The 13,702-nt window shown below is 40.6% G+C and overlaps 1 protein-coding gene across 2 annotated transcripts in view; it reads left to right on the top strand.

The window, feature by feature from the left end:
• Positions 1–13,106, top strand: part of nol4lb (nucleolar protein 4-like b) — an 85,912-nt gene extending 72,806 nt beyond the window's left edge. For both annotated transcript variants that reach the window (XM_060894164.1, XM_060894166.1), the window contains exons 6-11: positions 7,915–8,273; positions 9,640–9,819; positions 9,914–10,102; positions 10,404–10,523; positions 11,659–11,863; positions 11,985–13,106. In XM_060894164.1, coding sequence (XP_060750147.1) covers positions 7,915–8,273; positions 9,640–9,819; positions 9,914–10,102; positions 10,404–10,523; positions 11,659–11,863; positions 11,985–12,208 — 1,277 coding nt within the window. In that variant the 3' untranslated portion in view covers positions 12,209–13,106. The remainder of the gene's footprint in view (positions 1–7,914; positions 8,274–9,639; positions 9,820–9,913; positions 10,103–10,403; positions 10,524–11,658; positions 11,864–11,984) is intronic.
• The last annotated feature ends 596 nt before the right edge of the window (positions 13,107–13,702 follow it).

The following is a 13,702-nucleotide window of genomic DNA, read 5'->3' as shown; positions in this document are numbered from 1 at the left end:
TTCAGGGTTAATAAGGGTGGCAATACTTTTGGAAGGTACTGAAAAGGCAGCACAGATATTATAGTTATAGGCGACATGGTCTACATCTCACAGCATTCGTTTGTAATGTGTAAAGTCTTTTATATGAGCAGCTTTCATTGCAGTGCTGATGCTTTCACTCCCAGTTGACCCTGATCTTTTGTTGTTGGTCTTCACATAGCAGGAAGTTTACCATAACATACATAATACATACAGACCTAATTGCACTCAAATGCCCTGCATCCACACCATGCTCTGAGGTAATACGTTTCACTCAGGGCACACATACATGCCTTCCTATTTTATTTGAACAAGCAGGCATGGACAGCGTGGTCATGCATATATACATATATAAGTATGTGCTGCAGTCAGTTGGGTGCTGGTGTGTGTGTGTGGGTGTGTGTTTAGGTGGGTGGGTGGTTGTTCGGATGAGAGCGAGTGCAAATTGATATGTTACTTGTTTGTGTCACAGACAGAATCACATGACCCCATTCACTGCATGTCGAAGTCACAAGATCTTCATAATGTTAGCTGTGTGTTTGTCTACATGTGGGTGTACATGTGGAGTATATATGTGTGTGTGTGTGTGTGTGTGTGTGTGTGTGTGTGTGTCTGACTCTCACTATAATATAGACAAAAGTTTAGATGAACCTGATCGACTTGTTGTTTTTTTCTACACTAGAGTCTGATTTGTGTTGAGGGAGAAAGAGGGCAGTTTCCTGTCGGTTTTATGTTTCGCTCTACTCGAAATATTGAACAACCGTACACAGTGCGACATGAAGCAAAAAGACATTTTCGACTCTGTGCCATAAAAATAGACTAAGCATAGAATTGCAATAAAAATCGACACGTACAGGTAGAACAGGCTTTAAGAAGGAATCTCCTCATTTTGTATAACTGATGTATTTACACGTTTCCTCTGAAACTGGGCAAAACCACTGCACAGTAGTGTACAGACGTGAGACAGCGATGACGGCGGATCCTCTTCCTTTTTGTGTTTTAGTCACATACATAAAGGAGCAGGAAAAAAGATTTGACTAAATGCTTTTACATTCTAAGAAATGTCTAACTTGCGACTTAATCATTGTCTCTCACAAAAGTGAAACAAATCAGACAAGGTGTGTCAAATAGATCTGAAAGCTCTAGACAAACTCTAGTCATGATCTGACTGAAGAAGTCTTGCTTGATCTTTCATTCAAATCAGATATTTAACTGGTTTCAAGCGCTTTGCCCGAGCATTCGATGTGTAAATATTTTTTGCAGCATTATTTACAAAGAATTCATAATTCATAAATGAATTAACGCCAACAAGCTCTGTTTCTTCTAAACTGTGGAAAGCTGGCCAGAGTGTAAGATAGACTTGATTTGTGCAAATGTTTCAGCTTCAAATAAGATATTTTACACTTTTTTTGTTTTTTACCTTTATTTTAAAATGGACGGTAATTGGCAGAAAAAAAAACAATAATAGTAATAAATGCATTTATATGTTTGCTTGGAGCTGTATATATTTAGGTGTGTGTGAAATGATTTCTGTTCTTTTGTGGGAGTTTTTTCCTCCTTTTCATGCACAGTTATGAATAGTCAACATTAAAAAAAACTCAAAATTCTCTTCGAATAACTCGAGAACATTGAGCGCATAACTCCGTATCCTAGTCTCAGCTGCAGGATGCTGGAGGTCTCGGACATCATCAAAATTACAGGAAATAGTTTTGTGTTCCTGACTCCAGTAAAGGTTTTGGTTGTTTTATTGAAGATTTTTATTTATTTATTTATTTTAATTAAATCTGTCGAATCAGCTACAGGATGCAACAGGCTCTAAATGGCTTTCCTTTTATTTATTTATTTTTGAATATACTTAAAGCATGGCTCTTAAAGAAACTAGATTTTCTGTCAACATCACTAAACTGTTCCACAGTTGTAAAATATTTATTAGACACAATGGATTATTATTATTATTATTATTATTATTATTATTATTTTCATTTTTATCTTTGCTATTTCTGCACTTTTTTATTAATGTGATATTTTATGTGATAATTAATTAATGTGATAAGTAAAGTGAAATTCTGTATTTCAGGTAATAATAATTAATAATTGTAATAATTATAACAAAAAAATATTATTAATAGTAATGAAAAAAAAATAATAATGTATTAAATGAAAGGTTTAATATTCTCAGAGATCTGCATTTCTGTGTGTATGCACTGGCCCATGTGTTTGAACAGTATTTTTAGTTCAATAGTTTCATATCTTGATGCACTGGTGTCATTCTAGAAAAACTAGATTTCTGTACACACACTCACACACACACACACACACACACACACACACTCACACATACTTTGAGAAACTGCTGTCTAGTTTCTGCACATGGCAAAGTGGACGTTAATTTATTGTCCCGTAGCTACATTAAAGAAACAATTCCCTTAATTAATGCTCGGCTTTAATCTGTACTGTTAGTTTCAATCAATGTACTCTGACCAGACTACAATGAAACCATTGATTTATACCGCTTACAGTATTATACACAACTGCTGTCCCAGATTAAATCATATTGATTAAATGAGTTTAGACAGCATGACATTTGATATAGAGTTCCTTCTTAAATTAAAGCGTTGTTATTCCAAATACCGTCGGAATAAATTACCACGGTGTTATTTCTTTTTATCTAATCAGAAGAAAGCAGGGATCAGTAGTTTAATAAGCGTATTGTGATTTACTGTACGGTTAACTGAAAGCGTGCGGCTGTGACAGTGGTGCTCGTCTGATCTGAATGTGAAGCAGTAGGATTACTTTTGTTTGCTCTGTAAAATACAATATTTCAATTTTGTTGCAGCTGCGAGTGTGTGTTTGTCTGTGTGTGTGGGGGACGTGTTGTATGGTCGTTGTGCTGGCAGCTGTTGGCTGATGCAGTATTCAGCTGTCTGCCCCACACATTGAATTATGGGTAATGCATTGATTGACTGCCTGTGGACCAACCGCACAACCTGACAACATCCTACCAGACTCAAACAAACAACATACGGGAGAGCAAGCGGGATTCTTTGGCCGAGCATGTGTCCTTGTGCTTCTTAAACACACACCCTTTTTTTTTGTCCTGCCCCATTGCAGTAAAGACGCCATGAATCAGAGGGACATTCAGAGCAGCCGAATTGCACCGTCAGCTCTCTGTCTTGCTCTCTCTTTCGATCTCTCTCTTTCTCTTTCTCTCACTCAGCTATAGTCATGTAACACACTCTGAAATATTTCTTTCTCGGTATACAAACAGAAACCTTGGTGTCCAATCTGTTTGTCCGATATTAAAAATACAGACGCATGTTAAACCTTGCCGAGGACGAAGATCTCAGTCCCCGTTACTTTTGTGTAAGCACACTGCCCGATGGAACAATAGCAATCTGTGTAAAGGCAGTGCTTTTATTTTTTTTTGGGATGAAGACGGAAGAAAGGAGTGGAGGAGGGATGATCGGGTGGGTCTCTTTTGTGTGGACAAATGAAGGTAGAGGGATGGAGAGGGAGGAGGGGAGAAAGAAGCTGCATTCCTGGAGGGGAATAAAGACTGGAGGAGAGATGAAGAGGAGAGAGTGCATGTGTGATAAGTGCCTCCTTCGTGTGCACCGATGCAGCAGTGCTCAATGATTGACAGTATTGGCATAGTTCCTTCAGAGGACTGGGCAGATCGGAGGTCATCTGCATGAGTAATACGTACCAAATCCCTGCTTCACGGTACACCAGCATCTGTACACACCCACATATGAGAGCTGAAATCACACCACACACACACACACACACACAAACACACACACACCAGTGCTTTAGTGCTTCTTTTTCTGAGCCTTTCAGCGAGTGTGAAAGGATTTCTGTCATCAAAACTGTACAGCCACTATAACCAGAACTCTGGACTGTAATAATTATTGTAGCTTGGTATATGTGTGTGTGTGCTAATGAACAGAAGACATGCTTTATGATGGCAATCAAATCACAGCAGACTCCAAACTGTACTCAAGAAGAGCGTCTTCCTACAGTACGACTAACCTCTTAGCCAGCTTTCAGAGCAGTTTTTATTTGTGAATTGTTCTAAGTGTGGGGGGAAGAAACCAAACACTTACAGGCAATGCTGTTATCAGTCTTTAACCAACTGCAACAAAAACAAGCAATGTACAACAAATAAAATCTGCTTTCCTCTGCAAGCCGACACAATCCATGGTAACTGACGTGACTAGCTAATAAACTAGCTAACTTTATTAAGTACAGATTTAGGTGCGTTAAGTGCATGGACACAAACGTACGTGTGTGTCTGTGTGTGGTTCATGTCCGCTGTGTAAAGCAGGATTCCAGGAGGTTTTTCTTTTGTGATTGATGTCTATTGTATGCTATTTTGTAGCCACTTCTGAAGGCATAGTGCAGAATATACAGTGCATCCATCAAAACCTACAACGCACTGCTATAGATTTGTGTCTTATGGAGAATCACCATAATCCACTTTGCTGTTTGTTAGGAATGGTATGTTTGCAGACAGTGATTTCTCTAAACACAACTGTTTTTCCACTTAACTGCATCTCAGATTGCAGTAATTTGTGCATATGGTGTTTTTATCTAGCTAACTGTAGTATTAATTCAGTTCATACAGGATTCTTCTTCTTCCTCTTCTACCTCTAAAGCTTGTGATCGTTTTCTTTCTTTTTTTTTTTTACTTTTTTTAAGGAGGGAAATTAATTGTATTGGCAAAATTGCATGCATGAGATTCTTCCTTTAAACTCCTAGAAGTGAAGATATGTATGTAATTTTTTTCTATGAGCTGTGTTTGGCTCTGAATCGAGGGTGAATGTGTGTTGTGATTTCACATGACATGTCTTGGCCCAAATCTGCAGAAAACCTGAAGTAATTTAGGAAAAATTGTGAACTATATAACGAATATAACAATGTTTGCTTGATTTTGCATTCATTTCTGCAATCACTAAATCACGAAATCCAGAAAGGATCGCTTAATAATTGAAAAATATCCAGTCAGTGGAGGAAGTCTGTTCTTTTTAGTGGAAGAGTCAGAGCTAGCAGAGACTGGTGTGAGGAAATGACCGAGTGAAAATAGGTGTTTGATCCTGTTTCATGCTATTTTTACATTTTTAGTCTGGTTTAACTGGTGGTACGATCAGGCAGCACTTTGAAGCCACTTAAATGACCTGACAAAACTCCTTTCTAGTTTATGGTCTTATGCTTTTCGCTCTGCAATCATCCTCACACCCCCACACAAGTCTCCAGTGCACGAAACAACTGCAGTATAGGAATTAAACGATTTCCATGGTGCTGTTATTCCCGATTGTTAAGCCGTTCTGTTGTTGTGCGCTAGTGTTGATGCGGATAGAGAGTCATTAACATAACACAGAGCCTGGACAGCTAGCACATGAGGTGCCCAAGCATGGACTAATCATTCCATCACATTTAGGACATTGTAAGAATGTTTAATGTGTATTAAATAGGATATTAAAATTATAGGGTGTGTGTGTGTGCGTGAGACACAAGTGAAGTGCAGTGTAAAAAGGGCTAAGCTTATTTTGTTGTTTTGTATATTAATTATAAGACATTAAATGGACTTCTTCCTCCGTACAGTGTTTTACATTTACTGGCGCATCTGCACTTCAAAGGCTGACACAGAGAGACAGATAGAGGAAAAGTGCTAGAAAATGAGGGAAATGGTGTATTCAACAAATCAGGTCTTCAGTGACTGATACAGACGTTTCCAGCAGTGAGGATGTTGCGACAAACACACTTTTTACATATATATAAGAGAGCAGTCTGTCACAGCTGTCATTAAAACACTCTCTTAAGACATGCCAGTGAGTCAGAGACTGTGTGTGTGTGTGCGTGAGAGAGAAAAATGAAGCGGTTGGGTTAGAGCTTGCAGGCATTTGGCCGGCCTTCCTTTCTACGCACAGCTACTCTTTACAGTCTAATAAACAGACAATTGCTTTTGCCACACTTATCCCTGTGTGTGTTTGTGTGTGTGTGTGTGTTTGTGTTCTACCTGTTCTCCTTTTGTCTAGACTTTTCAGCACCTTGTTCCACTTCAGCCACAGAATCTCTTCCTGCAGTTCTTGATTTTGTTTACTTTGTTAGTTCTTCTCTTGTCCATCTGATATCAGCACATTTTTGTTGCCTGTGCTACATCCAGTGTGTGACTCCTTGTCTTTCTGTTTCTCTCTCTCTCTCTCTCTCTCTCTCTCTCTCGCTCGCTCGCTCGCTCACTAAATAATTCTTGAACCTCACCTACACTCAAATATATGTGCGCACACACACGCACATGCACACTGACCTTTATCCTTGTTTTTCTCTGTTCATTCTGCTTTTCCTCTCTCACCCTGTTCACTCTCTCTGAGCCCCGGCACTCCACCTCACCCATCCTCCATCTCTCTATCTCTGCTTGGCTGCCCACACAGCCTTCTCTGTGACATTGACCCCCGGTGCTGCTCTTGTTCCCCCCTCCACACATGCTGACTTTTTCACAGACACAGTGGTGCAAGTGAGATGCAAGGCTTGTATGACATAAACAATCAGCAGCTATACCATTTTTTTTAATTTTTTTTTTTTTTTGTTTCAGTTAATCTAAATGTTATGCACAACAACAGAATAATGGGTCTTATTTATCAATGTTGTATTTAACTAGTGTGTAAATGCTTTCGTAGGCCAAAGTGAACTACGAATTCGACTCATTTTGATTTTTCCCACTCATGTATGCTGATGGAGGCTAGTTCATTGCCCAGCTGATTTAGTGACACCCACAAATCTCTATAAAAGGCAAATTCACATAGAGCTAAAAATGACAATGATGACTAAACTCCAAATGATCACCGACTAAGTGTATCGCACGCTAAAGTGTTACAGCACAGTGGCTAACACTGACACACAGGAACTATTCCTACATTTATACCGCCGTGGTTCTTTTATCCTAATGGAATAGCTAGAGTTGTTTATCGTTACCTATGGTTTTGAATTGCCTTCTTTCAAGTGTGTGTGTGTGTGTGTGCGCGCGCGCGTGTATATAGATATGTATATATAATTTTGCAAACTCTATCCATTTACATAATTGGAAGCCTATTTATCAGGGTTTAGGGATGTCTTTTTTTTTTTTTTTTCTTTTATTTACACACAGAGGATTTCGTAGGATGTCAAGTAAATGTAAGCTACAGTAAGTGGGTTTTTATGAATACTGCATTTCTTTTACACTTACCTCTACATTTCTTTTTACCAAAGGTGAGAGTGTCAAGGAACAATTTCCTGACACGGCATAAGACCGGACTTTTCTTCTGAGCGACAGCTTATAGTAGGTGTTTGATACTTGTGATAAAGTGTGATGGATTACAGGATAGGCATAATCTGAGAGAAGAAAGGTGAACAGTACTGACTGTTGAAAATCTTCAGGGATATGCACACAGCGAAGGTCTCTGGAGCGTTCAGGTGCAGGTATTTAGTGTGTCAGGAAATTAGATTGTACTTGCCAGTATCCTCCCAAGCAGGAAGAACCACAGCAGGAGTAGTGTATAGGATGTCATTATGTCATTCACATCATACAGCTATACCCCCTGCATCCCACTGCGCAAACACACGTACGCAGCTTCCTCACACCTGTACATCTTTACACATTCACAGATGTACTGAATTCAGCAGGAATGGTGGAGGGAAGCACTGCTGAACAGTGCCCTCTACAGGCAGCATTGCCACTTCTCTACTGTACTTTCAGAACAGATTATAAGAACCCATATCTGCCACAGATGTCAGTTTAAACATTGATTTTTATCCCACATTTTATTGTGCATCCTAACCAGAAAATCATTGCTTTTCCAAAACTCTCTACATTAGCGTAATGTCAAAAGGGGTCGAAACGATCGAGATCTGTTTTTGCAGATGACTCGTCCTCAGAAAGTGGGTGTGGCAACGGCATCCACAGCATGACTCCTCCGTCTATGGGCGTGGTTTCTGCGAGCGACGTTGCAGCGGCTGGACCAGTGACCGGGTCGTACATTCAGGTGAACGGAAATAGGACTGCCGTGCCACTGGACTTCAGCACCACTTCATCCTCGTCGTCGGAAGAGCAGCAACCGGTGAACCTGAGAGAGCGAATGAGTCGGGCCCTGCCTACTGCTGCGGCCATGCTAGCCACGTTCAACCCAGAGCACTCAGAGGAGTTCCGCCGAAAATATCACAAACCACCACTGGCCTCAGAGCTGCGCCTTGACCGAGACATCAGGGATTACGCCAACAAGGTCTATACACACCCACGCTAATACATACACACAGGCTTGCTTTTCTACCATTGTGAGAACCTTCCATTAGACACTTATTCATAGACCAGAGGGAGACATCAGTAACCAATTTTTTTTCAAATGAAAGTTCAGAAAACAAATATCATTTTTGTACTGGCCATGTAAAACGTGTGAAAACACACACACCTGCACACACACACGTAACATCCGTGAAGGGTTGCAGTCATCCAGGTCATACTGAAAGTCCTGAAAAGGTGCTTTTCAGGTGCTATGAAGCACCTGAAAAGATGAACACAATGTCTTTAAGACATTGTGTTCATCTTTTCAGGTGCTTCATCAGGATCTGAAGAAATTGGCAAACTCTCTCAAACAAATATTCACTGTTATTGTTTAGTATATTGAGCAGCAGGGGTTCTCTGCCGGTTGTGGGTACAAAACCAAAAGCTTTCTGGTTTTCTCTTGGAGTCCAAAGACATGCATTGTAGGCTTATTGGCATCTCTGAATTGACGGCAGTGTGTGAATAAGGTGTTTGTGTGTGCCCTGGTAGCCCCACCCCCAACCCCCACCTTCTGCTTTGAGTCCCCTGGGATAAATTTCATGTTCTTTCGTGAACCTGTGTAGGATCAGAAACATTCAGAAAATGGATGGATTTGAATTTAAAACTATCAAATTAAAAAACTGGAAAAACTGTTATGTTGAAATATAGACTATGATATAATTATATATTAATTATCATCATTTTTCATGTATGGGGGAATATAGTTTACAAATCAGCAAAGTTCAAATATGTCACATATCATAAGTTACATGATTAAATGTAGTATAGCTAATACAAAAAACATGGCACATCAACACACAATTAATCATCCGCATACATGAAACAATTAAGAAAACATGCCGCAAAGAATCCATTGGTTGTGTCAAAGACATATATCGGTAAAATCACAGTACTCTGCCAGTGCATGAATGTATTGCAACACATCCTCTGGCTTTGACTCACCTTTAATTCACGCTCATGTTCACAACAGAAAACTGAGCGCTGGCCCTGTTGGCAGAATGCCACTGAGCATGTTCTGTTTGTGGGGATTCACACTGGATTTCTTCATACAGGACTACATGTATGGCAAGCTGACATTTCCTGAATTTTTTTAGTACTTAATTTAGAGAGAGAGGCATTGAAAAAGTGCTCATGCAAAGGATGAGATTTATACCAGGAGGGAAAATACTGATAAAAGTGATTCATTAACACAAATAAACATAGACAGAGCTTAAGCTCTCACCGTAAACAAATGTAGTCTACAATGGTGCACCCTTCCTTTTAAAAAACATTGCCAACTGAATGTGTGTCTCTCTGTGTGCGTGTAGTCTCCGCAATATGGTTCAGGAAGCTACGACTCCATAAAAATGGAGATGTGTGCCGAGGACCTGACGGTCAGTCGCTCTCAGGGTGCCGATGAAGACGATGACGATCACGATGACCACGACGACAGTGACAAGATTAATGACACAGAGGGAGTGGACCCAGAGAGGCTGAAGGCATTCAATGTGTGTAAATCATGTAAGCCTTTGTACCATTTACTGAAAGTTTACTTATCTACATCGAATTTGAACACACATCTCCTCCTGTCTCTGGGTTTAGATGTTTGTGCGTCTGTTTGTCGATGAGAACCTGGACCGCATGGTGCCCATCTCCAAGCAGCCAAAAGAGAAGATACAGGCCATTATCGAATCCTGCAGCCGCCAGTTCCCAGAGTTCCAGGAGCGTGCACGCAAGCGTATCCGCACCTACCTCAAATCCTGCCGCCGCATGAAGAAGAACGGCATGGAGGTACAATCTTATACTTATGCACATAAATGCACAACTACACATAACGATCATGTCATTTGGTGTTCCTGTTGCCTGTGTACTGCAGTGAAGCATTCTGAGCAGCAGCTCTTTATATCTACCAAACACTGACCCCTTTTGGTCATTACACAGGATGCCACGGCATGTGTTTTTGTCTCTTAACACTACTCTGATGAGGCCGGAATAAAATTGTTGTCTTTTCCTTTTTTGTTGAGCAGCGATTTGTTGCTTCATATTTGAACTTATTATTCGTGCGTGTGTGTGTTTGTGTTTGTGCTGTCAGACCCGGCCCACGCCACCACACTTGACCTCAGCAATGGCAGAGAACATTTTAGCTGCTGCCTGTGAGAGCGAAACAAGAAACGCTGCCAAGAGGATGAGGATGGACGTCTACCAAACACATGTCAGTAACTGTGTGTATGTTGTGAAGGAATGTCAGCTTTTATTTATTTTTTTTATTTAAAGAGTTGTATTAAGATGCCACTTGATGTGTTCGATTAGAGATGTCACAAATATGTTGGATATTCAGAAATTTTGACATGAGCTGGACTCTAGAATCAATAAGAACTTGCCTGTTCATGCCTTTCATTTGATCAGTTTACGTGACGCTACCATACCCAAGTGAGGGACTGGTTTGAAGCAGTATGATTCAAGCAGGACTTCTTCAGAAAGCAACCCAAGTTCAGCCGCATCAGCTGTTGTTTAACATGCAGTGTGAAAACCGTCTCCATAGGAGCTGCGAGTCGATGAATGACAGCTGTCTTTCATCACAGTAACTGGCGTCTTAGTCATGAAATGCATTTTGCGGATACTTCGTGCTTCTGTGGATTCGAAAATAAAACCAATGCCAAAAGTAGGGCATGTTGTATGGACAAAGTGTTGGGATGATGGAGCTGTGGCAACAACTGTGGGAGTTTGATTCCAGAAATCCTGCCAGCACGATGAGATCACTACTGTGTTACTTCTCTGAAATTAGAGACATCAGGATAACTACTTGCAATGTCAGTTTGTCAGTGTGGACCATTTCAATTTCTTCTCTGCATGCTGCTATGCAAAATTCATAAAAAGATTTAGAGAAATACCTGCTCACTTGAGCTGGTAAGTGTAGCATGATGATGCAGATATACAGTATTTGTGAGCCTTTTGGCTCAGCCTGGGCTCGTTTAGAAAAATCAGAAGCACAAAGACTTTTTAATTGACTCTTATAGGAAAACTGCCAGTAAATTGAAGAGTTCTGACTGACAGGAGAAACTCTGTCTGGTCATTGCTGTGATCATGCAGTCTGTCTGCATCTGACACACAAGGTAGAAAGCAATAATTACTGTTTCATCCTACCGTGACTGAAAGTAAGAAGAAAAACATTGACGGCCGATAGCCACCGCTCTGAGCACTCATTTGAGTGATGATAGATGAACAGGTTCAGAGTAAAAAAAATTGCCGTTCTGAGATTTTTTTTTTTTTTTATGTGGACCTTGTTGGAGTTAAAGCGTGTATGAAAGTCATTGTGTGGCTAAAGAATGTTTTTTCTTTTCCCTCAGGAGGATCAGATAGCTCTGGAGAAGGCTGTCTCTCGTGAGCCGGTGCCTCTGACCCACTCTGCGTATACTCTGGCAGCTTCTGCTTACTCCCAGGACCAGCTTTATATCAACGGAGGCCTTGGTTACAGCTACCGTGCTTTCACTGGCTTGGCGAGCAGCATGCAGCACCCGGTCTCTCTTACTACCCCTGCTGCCCAGACCAACGGTGAGAATGAGACCGAAGCGAATTTTTCTTTTCTTTTCTCTCTATTAAGGAATGTTGCCTAGATTTTAATATTTCATCGGCTCCTCTTTTTGGACGTCTCTTTGTCGTTCTCTTTTTGTAGGACCCACCGACCTGAGTATGAAGTCTCTGGCTTCAAACTCCTCTACGTCAAGCACCAATAGTCTTGGGCGAAGCGGAGGAGGAGGAGGAGGAGGGACCTCTGCTCAGCTCAGTCATACAGAAGTGACAGCAGTGCGTCAGCTGATCGCCGGGTACCGCGAATCAGCAGCCTTCTTACTCCGCTCAGCCGACGAGCTGGAAAACCTCATACTACAACAGAACTGACCTGTACACTCTCCCGCTCTTCTCATCTCCACTCTCTATCTCTCTCAGCCTGCCTTTATCTTTAACTCTCGCTCCATCACCTCAGGTCTCTATTTGCTAGTATCGCTCTCTACACGTCATCGTCTTCATCCTCACAGGCATACGCATGTGAAGCTATCAGGAGAGATGACGATGTATCGATCAGTACGCCGTCACATTCAGATCGCCGGCAAAGAGAAACAAAGAAAGGGGGCTGACGAAGACAGGAGTATGCTGCAGCGCTTTGTCGAAAAGAAGAACATACTGTTCCTGTGGGTGGCTAGCCTTGTGAATCATACACCTCTCCACCTCCATGCCCTTAAGCCCATTTTCTAAAACAGCTCCTTTAATTGTTTTTTTTTTTTCTTTCTTTTTTTACCCCTTAATTTCCAGGGCCATTCATTTGCTGATTGTTCTTCTCTTCCTTTTTTCCCCCCCGTCAAAATCTACTTTTCACCAGGAGGCATTACGTAGTGCCTGTACTCCTGATTCTTAATAAATGAAGACGCTTTTGAGTTGAACTGAAGGAAGATAACCTGAAAAAAGTGGAAGTTTGACAAAAAAAATGAATAACAGAACGAAAAAGAAACAAACAAGACCTTTACATTCGCTGTACATAAACGCTCTCTGTTCTAAAGCACTTTTTTTTTTCACTCGATCTGACCTCTCCTCCCCAACAATGCTTTTGCTATAGGGAGAAAATTGTGTAAGTTATGCATACAAAATACAGGTGGAGCTCACCTGGAAATACCTCAGCCTGTCCAAATCCTCTGTGTCCCAGTTCGTTTTCTGTCTAAAGGGAGAGGGATCCCTCCTTCTACTACTAGTACCTTACGTGTCCAGTGCCTCTCCAGGATCTAAAAGAAGGCATGCGTATGGGACATGAGCTTGTTTTTTTTTGTTTTTTTTTTGTAGTTATTTATTTTATTTTTTTTTTGCTTCTGTAATGTAATGTACATAATCCATCAGAAAGTATTGATTACAAAAATACACTGAAATGAAGTACACTGGAACTGGAGGATTCAAATGTAATGAAGTGTTTTGATCAGGTAAAGATCTCTGCTTTAATGATCAGGTCTTTTAAGGCCTCTCAAAGCATTCCAACTGTGGATACCAACTCTATACTTCACTACCTTTCTGTTTGTTTTTCTGTTGTTTTTTTTAATGCCAATTATTTTCATGCCATGCTTCAAGTCAACTCTTCTGGAGCAATGGAGGGAGAGTGCTGAAGGGATGGAGGAAGGATTGGCTGGTTAGTCTTTTTTTTTTTTTTTTTTTTAATTTTTTTTTTTTTTTTTTATTAAATCTGTTGACTTTTTTCCTCAAAGGCCATTAATTCCACTCTGCTGCTAAGGACTTGAACTTTTACGCCACAGACCTGAAACCTCAAGCCTCCTGCACAACCAGAGCACCTCAACCTGGGAAAAAAAAAAAGACCAACAAAAAGCGCAAAAAAAAAAAAAAAAAAGAAGAAAG

The sequence above is a fragment of the Tachysurus vachellii genome, chromosome 19, assembly GCF_030014155.1.
Source record: "Tachysurus vachellii isolate PV-2020 chromosome 19, HZAU_Pvac_v1, whole genome shotgun sequence".
NCBI lineage: Eukaryota > Metazoa > Chordata > Actinopteri > Siluriformes > Bagridae > Tachysurus > Tachysurus vachellii.
Note: the sequence above shows the minus strand (reverse complement) of the source record. Positions and strands in the feature narration are given on the sequence as shown.